Here is a 22,862-nt window from a genome sequence, read left to right on the forward strand (position 1 = left end):
TGATGTTAGGTTAGGTTAGTATATCTTGTACTGAGTAACCTTTCAATAAAATCATTTACTATTATCGTAGTATGCGCTGGTCAGACCCTATTCTCCGAAGCCCCGATACATTCGGGAGGGCGCGCCAGCATTATCAACCAACGACCATTCCCCCACACCGTGGGGAAAGTGATGTGCCCTGAGCAAGCCCAGTGAGCCAAGAATGACAACCTTCTGCATCTGTCCGGCTAAGATTTCTGCTTTAATGCGGCAAGCCGGTAAGCCGGTATGATTTTAGGATTCGAGAGTAGAGAGGACATCATTCCACCAAGGACTCCAATAATCAGAACAACCATCTCGACAGAGTGGTCTGAATAGAGTCTGCGGAATTCGAAGAGAAAATCTCTATATTTTATCCGTTTTTCCCCCTCTTTTCGAACAATATTCGTGTCGCTAGGAGCTGAAAACTCCACGACAAATATCGTCTTGCTCTGGTGGTCGAGAAGGACTACATCAGGCTTATTAGCTTGTATGAGCCTGAGGGTGGGGAACGAATAGTTCCAATAAATTCGGCACTTGTTATTATTATTATTATTATTATTTAGCATGACAATTGACATTAATGACATAATAGGCCAGTCATTTTAGGGGGTTAGCCTAGGAAAGTGGACAAACCCAGCTGTAAATTTGTATTTTAACATCATAAAAGTATTCTCAAAATTCACATATGATTCGACGGCCGCAACTTCAGAAAATGGGGGTCGAAAGTAAAAAAAAACTAATTTTTGCACGTTTTTTTGCCAATATCTCGTTTCCAATGAGTTTTATGCTAATTGTACTCATTATCAATATTGTAGAGAATTAAATTATCTACAACTTTTGTTTCCAACATTTTTTCATACGTTGAATCGTTTTTGAGATAGAGGGCGGTGCGAGCGCAGATTAAACATTTATCTGTATAAAAAATCTGTTTTTTCGTTAATCAGCTATCGCCTCCATACGAACGGCAATTCTCAGAAGTTGAGAAACTTGTGCGAGCTAAGGACTAACGAGGTCTTACCTTTCAACGTGTGATTCCTAACATATATATTTATATTTTTTTCATCAATTATTTATTTTCAATTAGGTATCAATTTATCCAATGAAACTTACCTGCCCATGTAGTTCTGAATTGGTAGAGGGAAAAATATATATTAGATTATAATTTAAATCTAATCTATAGTAATTATTCTTTAATAAATGAATAGAAAAGAAATAAAATTTCAAATAATATTTTTAATAAAAAATCTCATTCAGTCAAGTGTTTTAAGAAGATACATGCTATGTTTTTTCAAATTTTTAAAATGACATTTTATGTTATAAAAAAAAAATATTTCTTTTGATAAACTCTCTTTAGCGACAGCGCGCACATGCCATAACAGCCGCGTGGAACCCTATTTTCAACGTCAAATTAAAATTATAAATAATGGAGATAGAGTTTCGGGTGTCAGGACTTTTTTATCGGAAATTTCCTCCTCTTTAATGAGCTTTTTTCAAAATTGCTTAAATATTGATGATTTTTGAGTTATTAACGAAAAACTAAATACCATTTTTTTAAATCTTATTTTGTTAATAACAATAGCAATTTTTTACCTGCACCAAAATCCTTCAAAAACATTTTTCTATAGGTGATTCCGAATCGAATGAGCTATCGCTCGATATTTTTAGGACTTTTATCTCTATTATTCATGTTTTTGAACTTGTTGATTAGACTGAAACAGATATGACTGAAACATTGTGTTTATAGGTGATTTATTCGAGTGATTATTCTTAGAAACACAGCAGCTAATTTTCATCATCTGTTGTATGATTAGATACTTTCTTTTAAAATTGTCAAACCACTACCAAAAATTGATGATTTTTCGAAGTAGCATATTTATATTTTTTGTTGCACCTAGAAAGTAATGAGATATTGTGACTAAACATTTATAGCTTCTAAGTACATATTCAGGAAGTGTTTTTAAACTGTATTCAATTTTTTTCTAGATGCAACCAATGTTTCAGAAAGCGATTCAATAAATGTACAAAGTTGAATTAATCTTTTTGATCACATTGAGAGCATTTTTCGTATATAAAAGTGATTTGGTGTCCATTCCAGGATTTCTATGCATCTTGCGATGACCTAGTGACATTTGGAAGAAGGTCATAGGCCGTATAATTGTTCGCTGATTGGGTTGACGTTCAAGTAATTTTCAGAAAATAATGAAAGGAACGCTTTGTTTGCTCTAGAGGTGAAAAATATCCAAAGTTTGCTCGATTACTTGTTTTCTTGTTTTTATAAGTCGTTACGCGGAAATAAACGGGTATTCGTGGAGATTTTGATATTGGCGACCTCGATGATGACTATTATTGGTTATTTACTTTTCATCTCCGTTCTGGAGGGGTGATGTCTAAATTATTTTTGCCCTTTGCAAACTTGGAGTCTTTTTACGAGTAACGGCACACGTAAAATTAGCTGGTATTTCGGGAGTCCATAAAGAAAATGTAGATTTTTTTCGGGAACCGTTCTGTTCAACTTTCTGAAAACAGGGTCGATACAGCGCTATCTGGTGTATGTCCGCCTAGAGGAGCCTTGTTTGTTTATCTTCATCATCGATGGCGTCTTCGTAAGAGGGGATGTCATCGCTTTTAAACCTTGAGGACTTTCTGCTCTAAAACCACCTCCGAACTATTGATTCTTGAAAATATTGAATAACTTTGGGAAATTTTATGGAACGTATTCGTGTACGTTCAATGGATTCTGATTGGATGTTTCAATTCATCCTCAAGTTTAGATTTTATGATGACTTTGTATTCGATAGATGGTGAAAATAACAGTAAAAGCACAACTCTTTCTAGCATAGCTGTTCAATAATGTTTGTTGATGAAACTGAATCAATCGTCATCAAAATTCTGAGTCCAGACAAAGCTCACTGTCAATAAAATTTCTTTATCAAATATCAATAATACGAAGACCGAAACCGCAGACATCAAAATTATATGTGTATTTGACTAAAAAACTTTCAGATACTAAAATTCATTCTTTTATAATAGGTAGAATTCATTACCTCTGGCTTTAAATGAATTCTATTGAAAACACTTTTTCCACACCAGAACAAAAGTACTGTCTCTTAACGCGCGTTTCGCCAACTAAGTTAGCTATTAATTATTCCTTGAATGTCCAAGTTTCTTGCTGTTTTTTGAGGAAATTGACTTTCCACAATATGAAAATAATAATTTCACATGACATACTTAATTTTCATATGGTGATTATAAATTCAAACCTCAAGTTGAGAATGGCTCTGTCTAATGTTCCACTTACTAGAATTTTCAAATTGCCAAATATCGGAGATCCAATATAAAATATAATGTGTTCACAGAATAACTAATAAAGTGTTGTCAAATTTGACTATTTACTGAATTCATAAATGAAAGCAATTCCGTATTAAAATGTTTCGTTCGTTGTTCGAAGCAGTAACCACATCGTTCCGTGTTCATTACTCTGATGACGCGAGTATAAACATCCATTGATCCTACTGTAAGTAATTTTGGATTGTCGCGTTACCCCTAAGAACTATGCCAACTACTAATTATATCGAAAACATGAACTAATGCTCCCTCTGGTCTTTTAACCGGTCCCCATTTAATGTTTCAGTTTGACCTACATACTAGCTGTACCCTTTTTGTCCGTGTTCAACTGTTTCATACAAGGGCATCGCCCTTCGAAGCAACACCATGCCTTAACCTATCGTAGATTTGACAACGTCGAAAATATCGTCGGTTCTCTTTATTCGACGGTTCCACGTTCCACGGCCTGCTCTCTGGCAAACACTTGGTTGGTGGCTCAGTTCGTGCCGGTTCTCTCTACTATTATTCTCGCTGCTGGCTCTATACCCTTTTGCTCCCGCGAACATTTTCCGATTTCTGTCGGTTTTTCTCATTATAACGCCGGAGCTGCGGGATTAGTTTTCGGGACTCCTCTTTTTTCCAGCGATGGATTCTAATTCGCAGCGTGGCGAGAATGGTAGAAAAAGTGAGGGGTTTTTGTTGGGGAGTTGGGAAAGGTTAGTGGTTTACAGGTAACTGGAGTATGTGTTACTTGTGTTTGTTGGAATATAAATAGCTTGAGAATATGGGAATATAAACTGCTTAAGAATATGATTGTTTATTGAAATTTATTTAAATTGATGAATTATTAGGAAGTGAGACAAGATCTGCATTGAAAAATTGTAGAAATTATTTTGGAAGTATTCATTAGCTTGTTTTCTATATCAGAAAGACCATGAATAATCTTGAATGTTCAAGTAAAAACAAATCCCTACATACTTTTTTCAGTGGGATTTCGTACAAATAAGTTTACCGACATTTAGTCTATTCGAAAGATATCAAGGACCCGATAATCTCAATAACAGTTTTGAACTGAACAGTTTTTTTTCTATAGTCAGAAATTTTTTAGCAATCATTTCAAATTGAAATTATTATTCAACTTGAGAACATACTTCCTTTTTTGGGAAACGAACGTTTTGGCTTTCTACTTCTCCATCTTTATACAAAAAAAGTGGGAATCTTCTTTAGAAGATTCCCACATTTTTTTGTATAAAGATGGAAAAATAAAAAGCCAAAACATTTCTTTCTAAAAGTTGATCTCTCCGAAAAATATACCCCTTTCAATTTAATACTTTGTAATAATTAGTGGAATAATTCGAGTTTTTCAAGTTATTTTGTTGAAAAAATTCACCCATTTTTGTGTTTTTCCGAAATTCCAGAAACAAAATCTTTCATTTTCAAGTTTTGCGAGTTATTTTGTTGAAAAATTCACTCGTTGTTATGTTTTTTCGAAATTCCAGAAACAAGATATTTATTTTCAAGTTTTTTTGTTGAAAAAATTCACTTATTTTTGTTTTGTTTTTTCAAAATTCCAGAAACAAGATCTTCATGATACTTATGATACGTACCAAATAAAATTTTCAGTTTTTATATTTCGAAATGTATAAATGTCATAATATAGTTGTCCGAAAAAATTCAGTTTTCGTTCTCGAGAATATAATATACTATACTATAATTCCAAACCAGTAGGCACTAAATTCTCAGAAATTACTGAACTCTTTGCCTTAATATGTCTCTTGCAGTGGTGTACGGAAATTATACTGAACAGATGAGGAAAAATTATAAAATATATAGATTCACCTCCTTGACAATATTTTCGTTTTAATGCAATAATATATCTGGAAATTTAGTGTCTACCCACTATTATGGAACTGTACTATACCAAGAATATTATTTTATAAAAAGCAGAATAAAATTGCTATTCCATACGAAACATCATTCAATACCAGTCTACCAGTACTATATTAGTTCAGGCATAATTTAATTTTCGCATCATTTTTAAAATGAATTGCACAGAGAAAAACGGCTGAATATTCATGAAAATAGGTAGTGGCTTCTGTGGTGAATTGATTTGTCAAGCCGGTTATAGGCTTGAAGAGATGGATAATCAAAATATGTCACTTTTTTGAGTAAAACTACATACTTCAAAAAAATTATTTGATGCTTAGTACTAAAACATAGATCTCCTCAAATGGCCAATCTACGGTAATCCTTAGCTCCTACAAGTTTATACTTGGGAGGGTTCTTGTTCTTATGCCAACATCAGCAATGAATTGTACCTCCCAGTGAGTTGGTCAGATGAAAAGTTGTCAAAATGTAATGATATTTTTTCGGTTATACACTTCCAAGTTTAGTTTCAAAAACTTGACATACTTGTCCACGCGAGTATCCTAACTCCAGATCATTTCCTTGGGAATCATTATTCCAAAAATAGAGACAAGTATGTTTGTCCACGAATATTTCTTCATTCTTGAAATTTTTGAATTTCAATATTTTCTAGAAACTCCATACTAATTATTTTCATTCTCGCAACTATTTGATATGTTATGAATAGTTTTGAGTCCCTCAAAATCTTGGTGCGGAAAACGGTAACTTTGCTAATGATTTTAAAATGGCATCTCATGAATATCAAGAAACAAAAGTTCATTTTGAAATTTCTAAATATATATGGAGCGTTCCTTAAAAAAAAATGTTACTGGGGTACAGTTTCTTCACACTACTTACAACGTCATGTTTTATTTTTTATTACCTGTTTTTCGGATGTGTTTTTACGTTTATGAGAACTTGTGAATACTTACATTTAGGATGATTTCTGCTACAGTTTATGGCTGTCTGTAATCATTGCAAAAATTTTAATAGACTTTCGTACTATGTTATAAATCAAAAGCGATCCTGTATCCATTCAAAAGATAATATATTTAATAAAAGATATTACATTGATGATCAAAGAAAATTTTACTATAATACGCCTGAGAAAATTGCTTTGATCTTGGAATTTCAGGAGAGCAATGGAGTATATAATAACACAATAGCCGCTTTGTCTTCAGAATTTATCAGTGTGTTGTACAAAATATACAAAACCTTCAGGATCGTTCAGACTGGGAGTTTCAGAAATGAGTATTTTCATCAGAGATTAATTGACATTTTGTATAATTAGCTCTTCTTTTTATAAATTCCTAAAGCCATACGTAAAATATTATTAAGGTCTTTTAATAAGCCAACCCAAGTAGTAAGTTGTACGGTGTTTGGTATTTTTTTGTAGAATCATATTTGTTGACAACTTTTTTCATTAGATTACAGAAGAAACTTGAAAACTTTCCCGTGTTCGACAAAATTTAGTTTACATAAAAGTTATCTCAAAATTACCCATGTCTTGCTTTGATATATCCTCCTTTTTACTTTTGTGGCGAAGAATGGGAAAAAGTAATTATTTTATGTTTGCTCCCGTTTCTTATATAAAAGTTTTGCTGTAAAAAAAGCTATTCGAGCAACTTGTGTTAGAGAATTGTGGACAAAATATATCTAGAGCAAATGATGTTTTTTTGTGAAAATTCAATATGAATTTGTAACGTGCTTTTTAAAGCTTTGGAAATTGACAGCGATAAAAAAAACAAGATCAAGAAAAAATTGAATTAAGGTGAAAGATTTTGTTGGATGTTTTATCCGACTTTCAGAACGGCCAAACTCGATTAGAATATTATGAAATTGAATCGTTCAAGTTTTGGAAACAAGTTTCTACAACAATTGGTTTGCAGAATATCATCATGGTCGTATGTCGGTCAGTAAAGAATTTTGTGAAAGGCTACCGAGAAGATAATTGAAGAAGATTGACATGTGAATACCATGAGATAAAAGTTACTTGGTATATCACAGACTGCAGTACATTCGATGTTGCATGAAAAAGACTCGGTACAGTATTAGATAAAGTTTGCGATGCCACCGAAGCTGTAAATTATCCAACATAGTTTTTGAACTTATTGGATTTGCCAGGCAAATTCTGTGTAACGTACACGATTAGTCACTAAAAAATTCAAAAAAAAACTTTGTCGAATCCAGCATTTTAAATGACAAGTTCGTGGAAATATATTAATACCACCAATTGGATTTACATTTGCAATGACTATAACAAGTCCCAAGGCCAAATAATGTCAGCTTGGATTTGAGATCTTATCGAGAAACAGTATTGTGTTTACATTAACAGTATTGCGTTTAGGTTATAGGTGATTCAACAACAAACAGCGGTGTTTCGAACCCGTCAAAGTCTCATTAGTGCTACTAGGCCAAACCATTCAACTGTCCCAAAAGGACAAGTCTCCCCCTATTCGACGACGTCATCTATTGGATCGATAGAAGACTCAGTCGTCGAATATTGAGGCTCCCCAAAGCGGTCAGTTACAGAGCCAAAACTTCGGCATCGGCCAACGAACAACGTTCGTACTATGTAGTGTCATTACCTTCAGTATAATTAATACCTCATTCAATAAAGCGCGTTAGCGAAATAATTCTCAATTTGAAATCGAGAATTTTGTTTCTATTGGAATAAGCTTAACCCTACATTTTGAATGAAATAGCTGCGCCCAATAGTGTATTCGTTCTCTAGATGTCAAAAAGTGAGATCAAACGACTCCATCAAGAGGAAGTCCATTAGCATAACCGATGAACGTCTCAAAGCAGCGTTCCGGAAAAACCCTCGATTTTCATCAACATCTACACGTTGATCGAAACAGAATCTAGCCGTTTCACTTAATTTTTTTTCGATTTGCCATCAGAAACGACCCTCGCCATTAGCAGATTTCTCGGTTATCTCGATTCCCAGTTCCGAGGATAATAGGAACGGGATAATTGAAGAATAATCAACATTATTGCCTGTTTGATGCTTTCTCCGGGAAAACGCCCCGGCCCGACAAATAACCCATAAAAGTTTTCCCTTTTATATGTATGTTGGCGACAATGCAAATAGAAGGAACGCCGCCTGAGGCGTTATTCGCAAATGGCAAGAAAAATACGGTTTTTTAAGTAACTTGGTGTTCTGACGAAAGACTTTCGCAGACAGGAACGAGTTTTGTACACATTTAAAGTCTTTCATGCTGTCGACAGCATACCAAAAGGTCGAACAGTTTCAGTCGGTTACTTTTTTCAACGCTTTCGAGACGATGCTTATAAAGGAGAGTGAGGTGGTTTCGTTATGAATTGAGGCAGACGGATTGGTGAAAAACACAGTGAACGAAAGGTAAAACTGAAACCTCTGGCGTAGAATGAATTTAAAACCAAGCACTTTTCCCGATCAGCAGAACCGCAATACTTTTTTCGACGCGCGTTTCACCAACCAAGTTGGTGCTTTCATGAAAAGAAGAAAATTAATTCCTAATTGTGAAACTGGCCTTCATTTATATCTAACAGACAGAGTACACATTTATTTTCTGAAGTTTCAACAGTTATTCATAAAAAGGTATACAATGGGCTCGTTGGAATGGGAAACGTAAATTTGGGGAGGATTCACGTTTTTGTTCATATCGAGTGAGAAAAGTTAATGGTATAGTCAAAGAAAATCGTTAAAAGATGACTTTTTTTACACGCTTTATATTAACTTCACCTGTATGTACATTTGTTTGTAACTCTCTTTTTCATTTCATATCGGGATCCGTATTTGACATTATTGCTTGATCTATTCGCGGACAGATGGCGCTATATGTAACCTCCTTGATATAATTCGAACTCACTTTACAAGTATTTCTTCATTTGAAAAAGTATTTTTTTTATTAACGCGCGCCTGCTGCCTTATTTGTAACCCTCCTTTGCGCGCCTGCTGCCTTGGACTTGGCAGCTGATTTTCAGGCTCCCTCTCCGGAATCGGAAAATATCAATGGTCATTTTTGTAAACAATATACGACTGATTGATCCCAAAGTTTAGATAAAATAAATATAGTTAGCAAATACTAAAAAACACGCTTTTATAGCATACGAAACTGAACTATGAAAAATAAATCTAGTTTAAAAAACTAAAAAACACGCTTTTAAAGAACATCGATCTAAAAAGTTAAAATTATTTTTTTCAAATAAGCTTAAAACAAAGCGTGGGCGCTTTGTGCCACATTTTTGTATATCAAGCGCCCGTCGCTTTTTTTACAACAATACTAGTATTTTTCGTTCGTTATTGTTTTAAGCAAATTAAAAAAAATATTTTTAACTTTTTAGTTCGATTTTCTTCAAAAGCGTGTTTCTTAAACTATATCTATTGTCAATTGCGTTTATATTATAATATTTTTTATCTCATTATTCCTTTTGTTTCAGAAAACTGGAGCACGTATCAAGATCTTCTCCAATTTAGCCCCGCAAAGTACCGATAGAGTGATACAAATCATTGGAGAACCAGCAAAATGCATTGATACAATCAGGGAAATTTTGACGCTGATTAAACAGGTTGGTTATTTTTTTTTGAGCTACTCGGAGCGATTGTTGAGTTCGAAATTATGAATCCGGTTTAATTTTTTTATTTCAACGTATTCAGTAAACATTTTATATTCACATTTTGCTTGCTTGGTCCAATATAATTTCTGTTTGACTAATGTAAAGACAAGTTTTCAAACAAATGCTCAAATGGTTTTTAATTTTGAAATACATTTTCATGAGATGAAAGAGTGTAAATATACATTGCTATTTGGGCGATTGTTCAGTTTTTCACGCTGTTATGCGAATTCGTTTGATGAATTATCCGGAAATGCAATACATATATTTTACTGGCCGCTTTTATGGAGTACTTCAGGCTATTCCAATCATGTTTTGTCTGTTGACATACAAATTCATATAAACTGTTGCTTCACTGTTTGAAGAAATATCCGAAATGCAATCGTTTTTTTTGTTCATATATTTCAAGTCGGTTATTACATATTTGTTTAACAATATTTTGTGGAACAATAGGGAATTACAAAAATTATTATACTTTGTAAAAATTCCATAAAAGTATATTCATCAGTTACTATTCAACCAAAACTTTTTGTTGCAATGAAAATAACTTACTTGAGTATTATGTTGATTAGCTTCAGATTGTTTTCAAATTTCACACCTACATATCATTATTTTTTCATTGAGTCAGCTCCTATTTTTCCAAAATGTTCCTGAAAGACCTTATAAATTAATTGTATAATGTGACGAGTTGTTGTATCACCTTTTTTTGTTTTGTTTTTTCTTTTCTTTCTGTAATAATTTGATTCCTGAGGTTCAATGATAGGCTGAAGTTTCTCTGAACTCAACAAAAATTTCTGGTGTCGTCACTTAATCTCCTGTGAGATATTTCATTGATCTGGTTGGTAAAATACATTAGGATTACTCCTTCAAGAATTTTATATGGATGACTTTATTATCCATGTCCTTGTTATTCTATTGAAAAAATTGAAAGTTGTCAAACAATGCAACCCTGGAGTTTGCTTCCTTGTTATTATAATGGTTGTATTTGTTCTCCAAAAGTGCACAAAAAATTATCTTTTTCTGTGGTGAGAATGTTTATTTTTTCCTATACTTCAATAACCAGACTTGGAACTTGGTCACCAAATTTTTCCTTCCAATAGTTGAATTGTATTGAGAAGTATCGGACCTCTTGTATGTTCTCCTTTGATATTCCTGAAAACTGATCTGTGTAGCACTCGTTTCTGTAAAGATTTTTAGGTTGAAACATTAAAACTTTTGGCATATAACTTCGCCCTTTTTGTTCAGATCTTGTCATTAGTATACCATTCTGATGCCATCCTCTCCAATCTATAATTCACTCTACTCATTTTATGGTTATTCGTTATTTGTATCTAGATGTCGTTTATTGACATTCAGGAAAACAAAAATTTTGTGTTTGTCTGCCATATTACCTATTTATACTTTTTACCTCTTAACTCAAGCTAAAAGTCATGAAGTTTGTGTTCATTGTAGCATGTTACCATGACTTTGATTGTTTGGTGTGATCAGTGGATAGTTCGATCTCAAACTCCAAAATATTTATAATGTAAGTTTTTGTTGTCAATTATTTATCACGCACATTTAACTTATTTAGAAAATGGATAAAGGGAACTGGTATGAGTCGTTCTGTTCCTTTACAACTAACCCTAAATAAAGTTTAGGACTGTTTGCTTGATGCTCATTCATAATTGTCATTAAAGTATTATCAACTAAGAATCAGACCACAGAGGCAGTAATACCCCTTCTTAGGAACAAGAATAATAATGAAAATACCTTCCAAACACCAGTCAGAGTATAATTTGTCCAGGCATTCACTCTAATACTTCAGTTTCTTCATGGATCTTCTTTCCTGTGATCTAAATATCTTTTGAATTTTTGCATATTAGTTGAATTGATTGAATCTAATACGAAGCCTCTTCAGTTACGACCAAGTAATTTCAGGACAGATTTTAAACAGATTAAAGTAATATCAACTAAGAATCAGAGCACAGAGGCAGTAATACCCCTTCTTAGGAACAAGAATAATAATGAAAATACCTCCCAAACACCAGTCAGAGTATAATTTGTCCAGGCATTCACTCTAATACTTCAGTTTCTTCATGGATCTTCTTTCCTGTGATCTAAATATCTTTTGAATTTTTGCATAGTAGTTGAATTGATTGAATCTAATACGAAGCCTCTTCAGTTACGACCAAGTAATTTCAGGACAGATTTTAAACAGTTTAAAGTATTATCAACAAAGAATCAGAGCACAGAGGCAGTAATACCCCTTCTTAGGAACAAGAATAATAATGAAAATACCTCTCAAACACCAGTCAGAGTTATAACTTGTCCAGGCATTCACTCTAATACTTCAGTTTCTTCATGGATCTTCTTCCCTGTGATCTAAATATCTTTTGAATTTTTGCATATTAGTTGAATTGATTGAATCTAATACGAAGCCTCTTCAGTTACGACCAAGTAATTTCTGGACAAAGATGTCATAAGATACGGACAATTATTTTTCTGTTTGAGAAACTATTGTTTCCTAACTTGCTTGATTTTCAAGGATTCTATTGGATATTTTGGGATTGTACACTCCATTGAGGTAGAGCTCTTAGAGAGTCTAAAAAATTTTTTGGGAAAGTTTTTGACTTTCTACTTCTACCTCCCAAGATTGATTTTCTGCAGAAAATCACGCCGCAGCTTCAATGATATTGATTCATTTATTATTTACCAGACATGCAGGATAAATGGCAACTGGTTCAGAATTGAGATAAAAACTTATTCTGCTCTTCCATCACAGCTCAAAATGATGTAAAAAATATACATTTTCATTATGGGTAGCCTACAAAAATACAATAGGATTGGGAAAGAAATCCTACAAAGTAGAAGATGAAGATAGGAATTGTTGGATAAATATAATTTTCTATAATCATTCTTGATGGTTTATTGGATGTATTTATATCTTATCAATAGCCTTCATTTTCTTGTTACAATTCTGGTACCATAATAACTATTCCAGTCATATTGTTATACTTGACATTTTTTTGATATGAGAAATTCTGGTTATTTCACTGATACTGCCTAGACATAAAAGAATATCGCTGTTATTTGCAGAGCCCCATCAAAGGAGCTGTTAATCCATATGATCCCCATAATTTCGATGAAGTGTATTCTGAAGAGTACGGCGGCTGGGGTAACCAGCAAGGAGGCGGTGGTAACGGCGGCCCCGGTGGTCGTCGTGGAGGTGGCGACGGTCCCAGAGGAGGAGGTAATTCCAGAAACGGTATGCGCGACGGCCCTGGAGGCGGCGGCGGAGGAAGATTCAACAGTCGCGGAGGTGGGAACATAGGCCGCGGCGGCGGCAGTTCTGGATCTCGTGACTTTGGAGGTGGCGGTGGAGGGTAAATAACTTTCATTTGTTAAGTAATAATAATAGTGTTTATTCATATTGTGTATTTCACTTACCTAGATAAATCATTTAATATTGAAACTGAAAAAAATCGTGGAACATCTGAAACTTTATTTTTCAAGGGGGCACATTTTTTCGTAAAATCAACCAGTTGTCGGCTAAATATTTCAAATGGGAATAATAATATAATGATGTCTATATTTCTCTATTTTTGACATTACAAAGATAAACAGTCTCAGAGAAAATACAACACTCTCAGTTTTTATTTAATTTAGAACTAGAAAGTGAAACTGAACAGAAAAATTCACTTTATCGAATGTAAACTGAGTATTGTCAAACATGAATACAATGGTATAAACGAGCTTCTTTTTTCCCTTACATTCTGTAAAACATCTGGTGTTAGTATTCTAGAGCACCTGGTAGTTTTTTTCTGTAAATTATCTACATTAGTTAGCTGCCTTTCGTAGTTTTGATTTTAATCATCCGCATAGAAGAAAATCCGTAGAGTAAAATCAGGGGTTCTTGGCGGCCATTCTGTAGAATCTTTCCATCCTTCGACCCGGAAAGTCATTATCGAGAAACTGTCCCACTGATACTATTCAATGAAAAGTTCCACCTGGTTGACAAAATACCCCATTCAACAATAGAGGATCTAACTAGATGGCGTTGTTAATGCTTTTCATAATTTGATTTTCCATCAAATTGAAATATCCTTCACCAATTAGGTTTGCTTCGTTCCAAGAATGGTCCTATAATATTATGGTCCCATAACATTTCTCTCAAACATTTAGTTTTTGCTGATATCGGCGTATCATATGATTTGAATCAATCCAGGTATCAGACAAAAGGTACATTCATCCGAGAAACTATGGTGAACAACAAAACAGTATGTCACCAAATTCAACTTATTGTCAGAATAATCTTCGTTCAATTCAGAAATCATGTTCATTTTGTAAAGGTGGAATTTAGAATAAAATTCTGAAACCGTTGGTTTGACCCAGTTTCGATGCTTTAGACACTCAAGGCATATATGCCTTCGTTAACTATTCCTGAATACCTGAACCTGAATGGTTGTCTGTTATCGATAATACCTGTTTTTATGAGTTTATGTAACAGTTCCAATACCTATCTATGTGTTTCATCTCAAACGGTGGCTCTTGCAGATTTTTTGTGTTCATAGTAAAACCCCACTATATCAATCCTTTCTTGAAGAGTTTAAACCACTTTTTGTAAAAACAAAAGATAACTGGCGTTCAAATAGGTCGAAAAACATTATTTAGCAGGTTCATCAAGGATACAACTCTCAGAGATTCATTTAGTTCATTCAAAGAATGGTTAAAAACTATAATTTATAAACGTTTGTATAGTACCCAATTTCGATACTGCTTCACGACATTATAAAAAATGAGATCAATAGTCTGAACAAAAAGATTGAGCAATGAGAATGATTTTATCTCAACCCGAACTCACCCCGATAAGGAATATGTTGTGTAAATGTTACTTATTCATACCTTTTTTTTCAAGCTTCCCTTTTCATTCATAAAATAACATCAGAAAATGCACCATCTTATTTACTTGGTAACAGGAAGTCGAGTTTGAACTATACACCCTCATGGGTTGCCAGACAGACCCATTCACTTTAGACCTTCCTACCAACATAGTCTTTTACTTTATATCTATATCAATCCAATCCTGATATCATAATTACTCCGATTTAACTAATTTCCAGTATGTTTTAATGTATTGATAGAAATTTCGACATCATGTAAAAAAAGACTTTTTTAGTTTTAACAGGTTAGGAGGAAATAACCGCGGAGGCAGTGGTGGTGGTTTTGGAGGAGGTCGCGATAACTTTGGAGGCGGCAGAGATAGTTTTGGAGGAGGTCGCGACAGCTTCGGTAGTGGAAACCGTGACAATTTTGGTGGAGGCGGAGGCCGCGATAACTTTGGAAGTGGTGGCGGAGGATTTGGTGGTTCGAGTTCTTCATTCGGCGGTGGTTCAAGAGGAGGTAAGTTTATCATCACTGGTGAAATCAAGTAACAGCGAACGTGTCAAAAGAACTTTAACAAATAGTTTTTTGCGAAAAGCAAAAACAGCTTGTTTCGACCTGGCTGCTTCTACAAATGTTGAATCATTAAGATTCTTGATACTATTTGCTATTTCCTTAGGGGTATACATTCTAAAATCACCAAAATTATAATTGACATTCAAAACACATGCAATACAGGGAAGCTAAATAAAATAAAGCTTTAAATTTCAGGAAACGTCAAATTCTTTTGCCCCTGCTGAAAATGATAGATCAAGAATCCTACTCCTCATTTTGAAAAAAAAGTCCTCGACTTTCTCACAATAATTTTTTCTCTTTCCCTTTGAGTTATATCCATGAGGGACACCCCGTATTAAAACTAAGGAACTTCCAAAGAAAGGAAGAACCTTATTGACTTCAATATAAACTCTTTACAAAGATGTATAGGTCAAGCACAGAAGTTTATTTTTAATAGTGAAAGGGATCATGGCTATATTATTGAAGTAACAGGCATATTTCATTTTAAAATTGCGTATTGTTGGCTTGTTCAATAATAAACTGTACTGATACAATGCTGGACCTCATTTATGTACTGTTGGATTGGATTAATTTTCTAGAGTTTCTGAAATTTATGAGTTTGGTGTAATATGAATCCCAGTAATATTATAAATGAATACTACCCATCTTTTTTTCAGTAAAAAGGATGCATTTCTGAACCGATTTTACAAAATGATAATACATTTTGCAAATTATTTTTGGGTCAGTTATCAGGTATCAAGATATGACTTGTTCATGCTACTCTTTTTTTTTATATCAACTGCAGGAATTCTGTTAGTTAAAAATGAAAAGAAATAGAATATTGTCTGGAAAAATATACTCACTTGCAGTAAATATATTATTCAATATGAATTGTTTGAAGATTTTTCTCCACATTTGTTTTGTCTTCTGTAGGTGGTCCTCCTCCATTTGAACGCAATGGGTGGGGAGGTGGTTCGTCCAACCAGTTCTCTTCTCCCCCTCCAAGCGTAATGTCTGGAAATATACCATCATCTGGTGGTAATTTGGGTGGTGGATCTGGAGGTGGTTCTGGAGGAAATTCGAACACCACTCAGGTGACTATTCCTAAAGAGGTGAGTTTCTTTCGTTAATAGTTGTAGTATTTATGTGACCATGAATAAAGTAAATTATTCAAGTATGAAGTCTTGAAATATGCTCAAATACAATGGGGAATGTTCCTCCTGACCAAAATCAAGTAGTTTTCATAAAAGAGCTCTAAAACAACGCCTTTTAAACTTATCATTTCAACCTTTTTCTTTAAAAAATGATTTAAATACTTAAAAAAGAGAAATGAAATAATGCATTCAGCATTTAAAGGGATTCGTTTCTATTTTACCATTTGGCAACATCGGTTACAGCCAATAAAGGACAATGAATCTGTTATCTGTATGAGACAAACAAAGATGACATATTTCAGAGGCGTGCTGTTCTGTTTACTTATGTTCAGAGTTCCGAGATATTCTGTGACATATGACATTTTGTACACCCAACCTATCTTACTCTATATAAATAAATAAAACAACTGTTGGTTATGTGGCTTGTGGAAGTGGTATTGAACTATAATTTATATTTTGCCTTAATTGTTGATTTATAAAGATAATTTTCCTTTTTTAAAGTAGAATATCTAGGTACGTATAATTTATTTCAACTTGACATAGGTGCTGTTGCCAATATGTGAATTAGAAACAAATCCCTTTAAAAATTAAAACCCATCATTTGAAACATCAATTTGAATACTTTTTGAATTTGAAAAACTCATGAATTAAACTTTATTTTCTTCTGTAATAACCCAAATCGAGGAACATTCCCCATTCTATAATCAATTATGTAAATACCGTCCTAACTTAGGACAATAATGATTCAAAATAAAGAAATTCGTTTGTATAAATAATGGTACAGAAGTGTTCTTTTCCCATCAAGCTAAACTTAAGTTTGGCTTGGCCATAAGCTCAAATCAAAATTTAAATCTTTTCAGTCTATCACATCTCTTGTAAAATCAATCCTGGGACACACTGTATGTCGACTGGATAAATAAAAGTGGTTTTTCAGTGGTTTAATTTGAAACTCTGCAAAAACCGTTTACATGCTATGATGAAATTGTACCAATGTTAGGAGCTCTATATAGGTGTTCCAGTTACTTGAGTTTCAGTTATAGATACTTGGTTTACAATGCATATATATAGGAGAATCTTAGGTATCTGTTAATCATATGGGGTAATTGTGGCATTACTAATTTCAAAAAAATCCAAACACTACAAAATAAATCAATAAAAATTTTATTTCGAACCCACACAAATGATTTATTCTCACAGACTGAACTACACCTAATTAAATATCTACTTAAACTTGAGCAATGCAAGAACATATATATAAAATAAAAAAAAAGAATCAAAAGCAACAACGATATACTACTCAATAACCAGTTTTATGAGTATAATACAAGGGGAAGAAATGACTTACACCTGAGCATGGTAAGAACGAACAAACGATTATACAATCCATTTACTCAGGCTATAAAAGTCTTCAATGAATTACCTGTCCATGTACGTGAGTTGCCGGGTTATAGTTCATTCATCAATAGTTTAAAAGAACATCTGAGCCTCGAGGCACATGTCTGATACGTTGATACTATGAGCTTTGTAGTGGTTTACTAGTTTTGTGTTTCACTTGTCATGTTAAATGTTTGTGAACTGTACACTGTTGTTATATTTTTAATGGAAAACTATAGATTTCTCTATTGTATATTTTATAACTGAGCAATGCAGAAAGAGAAAGTATAGATACTGTTCAATTAAGGTTAGACAAGAATATTAATAATGGTATTTATTAAGTGCTCTCGTCTGTTATCCTTTATATGCCAAGGGTTTATTTTTATAATCTGAAAATATAGACTGGCAAAATATTTTCATAGTCTTGAAATCTGAGAAGAAATCTATGGAAGTTGTACTAATGATAATTTATAAATATTCGAGATATAATGCTATCAAACTATGAATCCTAAATTTGATAAAAATCATTCTTGATTCCTGGTCCAATACATTTTTGAATTTTTGTTTCAACACAAACATTAACAAATAATCCAATTATTCATCGAATTATGAAAGACTTGAAGAATAAATGGAGTTTTGGTTCACTAGATAGTCGTTTTTGTGAATATGCAATATTTCAATGATGAAGTTCCCTTTTGCATTCGTCAGAACTCCTAAAAAAGTGAGCTGGGAAAATTTGAGTGGAAATAAGAAAACACAAATTACGAAGAACGTTAACTATAACTTTCTCAGTTGAGACAGTGAAAGAATAGACATGCGACATCAATGAAATATGCGATAAACCACATATATATAGCACCCTTTTCTTCTTTAAGTGAAGAAGAAAAGCAAAACATATGAAGTGACCATGATTTTTTTAAAAAGCTTGATGGCTTGCACTTGGTATACAAATGAAATTTTGAAACCTATTGGATGACATATCACTATCATTTGACGGTTTAAATTGTTCATATATTATTTATTGAACAGTTATTACAGTTTCAATTTTCCTATACCATATATTTTCACAGAATAATTAAAATGCTGCCCAAAATCATTACATGACGATTTTCAATATTTGTGATTTTTTTTAACACCAGCATTCCTTTAGAAGATTAAGTTAATCAAATCTGAGTTCAAATTGTATCTTTCCATTAGTTTGACGACTTTTATTGGCGCTAAGTTTGAAAGAGGTAGTTTATTGATATCTTACACTGCTGAACTACATACTCAAAAAATATTTTGAATTTGTACGAATATATAGTTTAGTATTATTTTAAATACATGTATTTATACATTGTATAAATGTGTATTCTTTCAATGTACCAATTGTATTGGTCTACAGACTATTTCAAGTAGTTTTAAAAACTTGAAAAAAAATTTGGCAATTTCTTGATTATATATTACTGCAATTGGTATGTCATAGTTAACCTATGTTTTCACTATTTTTTCATGAACCCCTAAACAAAATAATTTTCCACTTTTCCACCCGCACTATAAGCATTTGAACTCACCGACATTTATCACTCGTGAACTTTCATTGAATTTTTTTTTTTCAGCTTGCTGGAGCCATAATTGGCAAAGGAGGCGGCAGAATCAGAAAAATCCGCATGGATTCAGGTGCTAACATAACTATTGATGAACCACTTCCTGGATCCAATGATCGCATCATCTCCATCACTGGGGCACCAAACCAAATACAGATGGCACAATATTTACTTCAGCAGAGGTGAGTTGAATTCAATATATACTTTTGGGTATAATCATCAGTTTTTATGTACAGTTTCATCAGTTTTTCTTGATTGTTCTGTGGAATATTTGTGGATGCTTGTCACTTCAATACTTTCATCTAAATTCTCCATTTTATCCCTTGTAAAATTGATGGATTTTCCTTTTTTATACTATTGTTGCAAACCACAGAACAAAGAATTTTCTAATGCAATAATTATATTATAAAAATTCCGATTCGTTTGAATCTAAGATATATGTCAAAAAATATGTATTTTTTCCTTTGTAGATATCCTGATTAGGTTTCAAAATTACTCATGTACAGAAACAAGTTGTAAATTGTATTTAGCATTATCACTTTCTCTATTCATTTTTGTATATACTCTACTGGATATAAGAGGTGGATTTTTATTCTATTATCCTCTTACCTTAATGTATTCAACAAAATGGTAACTATTCCTAATTCATTTTTTGGAAAAAGGTATAATATGAGACAGAAAAGATAGTATCCGTGCCTCATTGATAACCAAATCACTGATTTTTCTTACACATTTCTGAAAATAATAGATGCCAATTCATTTTCTTGAAAACTTCAACTAGGATCTGTTGGAAGTCCATTAATTCATCTACATTCTAACCATATTTCAATGACTTCTTGATTCATATTTTTTGAGTGAGTTCTAAATTTTCAGCTTTAAAGATATCAGTTTTCATTTTTGAGACGTTTCTCAATAAACTTCATATTATAACATTATATTTTTCATTTTGTGAGAAAGGTCAGTAAACAATACAACCTTGTTCTTTTCCACTATGAAAGGAATTTGTTCTTCCTCAAAAAATAAGGTAATTTAGTAATCAAAAAAATATTCTCACCTTTCTCTTTGGAATACTTTCATTCATTGTTTCATCATTACTATTTCGCCATTTTCTTTTTTGTGAAAACCATTTTATCCATTATTAAAATATAATAATTTTCATGCTTCTGGCTAAATAGTTTTGAAATGAGCAATAATTTTCATTGACTATAGCTACTCAAAACGCTTATATTATTTTATTTATAATTTTTTTATAATTTTGATAATATATTTTTCACGTTTCAAATGATTTCCTCTTTTCAGTGCAAATCTTGGCATCAATTCCCAAGCGAGACATTAAAGGAAGATCATGTTGTAGTTGAGTAAAGATGTGGCTTAATTTAAAAATAACCCCCTTATATCCAGATTTTATTTAACGGTGTTGTGTGGTGTTGTTTACTAATTACTTTAAAGAAAATCAAATACTGAAAACATTTTATGGGTTGATCACTAGCGGTCAAACACTTTTTGTTTGATTTTATCATACAGTGCGTTTCAGAATTTGATTTTATCGTTATCATTTTTGTACATAAACCGATGGAGTCAACTACTAATACGCAAGTGGGGATTTGGATTGTGGATTGTACTAACAGGATGGTGTTGTGTGGAAGACTAGTGATTTTGTTGTTCTGTTTTGGTTAACAAGGAATCACTAATCATCCCACAAAGCCGTCTGCTTCTTCAGGATCTTTCCGCTTTTCCTTCACCCTTCTGTCATCCATTCTTCATGAAGGCGAGCTTCTCTTCGAATTCATACCATTTTGGGGATATTTAGTATAGCAGACGATTAATAATGATGAATAAATAATTTGCTCAAGAAGTTATATATTAAGTTATATATTGGAATAGTTGGTTTGTGTGGCATTTATTGGAGAAATTACCCATACTTCTGAAGATGTCGATCAGTCGTGCTGGCGAAATGTTGAGAAACTCTCTGAAAATAAAGACTGAAAACAATCATGAAAAATCTCACTAAGTTATCGAAAATTTTCAACTCTATTTGAATGGAAAAAAGTTATATGATTTTATCTTTCTGAAATTATCTGGTTCACCTTGTGTTTTAGTTATTTGGTAGCTCATTATAAAACTTGATACTTTTATAGTGAATCGACTTTTGTCCAATATTTGTATTCATTTAATTATTTTTTGAATGCCTGAATATCTTGTTGAATGATTATGATGTGATTATTTTAGAAACGCTAAATAACAAACATTGTTTCATTCAAAACTTTTCTAACTCTTTCTGTACCAGCTTTCCATAAGATAGATGATTTTTATAGTCCTGTATGATGAAGGTCTGTTTATTAAGTATAAATACGGCAAAATACTGAGCTGGAGGTTGCGACAAATAGTAGTCTTGACAAAAGTGAGCCATACAATAAAGAAATGCATTTATTATTATTTAATTTCAAACTTCAACTATACTAAACGAATATATATGTCAGTAAGCCTGCTTGACTCACCTCAAGTGTCGGAATTTCGCTGCTTTGTTTGACACATTAATTCAATTTTATACTACCGTTTATCTTCAGGTTTTGAAAAATAACGCCATATGAAACAAAACGTATGTTTACTGCAGTAACGCACTTTTGATATTGTTGAAATGCGACATTGGAACTTGGAGGGTTAACTTAGTGGGTATTTTGTTCTATTGATGACCTCTATATTCGATAGAGAAAATAATTTTTGTCACAATTTCTACCAAGATTTTTAATTGTTAAGACCGGTTTCGGTTTATTATACCATTCTCAAGTGAAGTAGTGGATATTTCCATGACGGTTCAATGTTAACATTATAAATTAAAAGGTGAATTTCAGTTTTTCAAAAATTATGTTTTTGTGAGCATTCATAATTTTCTGAATAAATATTATATTCAATCATTGTACATAATGGTGTTGTAAAAATAGGTATTATTTCTTGATGATAAGTGGTTTTGAATGATTTCATATTGATAACAAAAATAATGACTATTACCTAACTAAAAAAAATTAAAGAGTTATTGTTTGTTCCTCAATTCTATACATACACTATCTAGCACTCATCTTCTCTTTTATGTTGTGAATTAATATGTACTATGATGTTCAATTTTTTTGTAAAGTATTTTTACATGAAGTGGAATGCAAATCTCACTAACTTATCGTTGAAATACAACATTTCAAACTATTTTATAGATCAGAAGATTTTCATATATAGGATGTTTACATCCGTAAGGCAAACGATAGATGAACTATTAGCAAAAGTTAGAGTTATGGATAAATTCAAATCTTGGTGTAAGCGTGATCGCTCAATTCGGAATGGTTCCAAATCAGTGTCAATAAAATTTTACAATTTTTGTTAAAACGAACCTGTCAACTTCTTTGATTGATGAATCACTATTGTGCACGTCATGACGATCAGTTGTGAGTAGTCACAAGAAGATCATTCAGATTGTTCTCAACGTCGTCAG

At 32.8% G+C, this 22,862-nt stretch overlaps 1 protein-coding gene across 6 annotated transcripts in view; it reads left to right on the forward strand.

The window, feature by feature from the left end:
• Positions 1–22,862, forward strand: part of HnRNP-K (Heterogeneous nuclear ribonucleoprotein K) — a 128,461-nt gene that overhangs the window by 102,863 nt on the left and 2,736 nt on the right. For 5 of the 6 annotated variants that reach the window (XM_023161471.2, XM_023161470.2, XM_023161472.2 and 2 more), the window contains 6 exons: positions 9,676–9,804; positions 12,928–13,214; positions 15,008–15,231; positions 16,201–16,379; positions 19,394–19,563; positions 20,681–20,734. In XM_023161471.2, coding sequence (XP_023017239.1) covers positions 9,676–9,804; positions 12,928–13,214; positions 15,008–15,231; positions 16,201–16,379; positions 19,394–19,563; positions 20,681–20,717 — 1,026 coding nt within the window. In that variant the 3' untranslated portion in view covers positions 20,718–20,734. The remainder of the gene's footprint in view (positions 1–9,675; positions 9,805–12,927; positions 13,215–15,007; positions 15,232–16,200; positions 16,380–19,393; positions 19,564–20,680; positions 20,735–22,862) is intronic. The other variant, XM_023161469.2, reaches the window with a different exon arrangement.

Source organism: Leptinotarsa decemlineata, unplaced genomic scaffold, assembly GCF_025532065.1.
Source record: "Leptinotarsa decemlineata unplaced genomic scaffold, Ldec_3_MD MMD2_tig00026282_RagTag_RagTag, whole genome shotgun sequence".
Taxonomy (NCBI): Eukaryota; Metazoa; Arthropoda; class Insecta; order Coleoptera; family Chrysomelidae; genus Leptinotarsa; species Leptinotarsa decemlineata.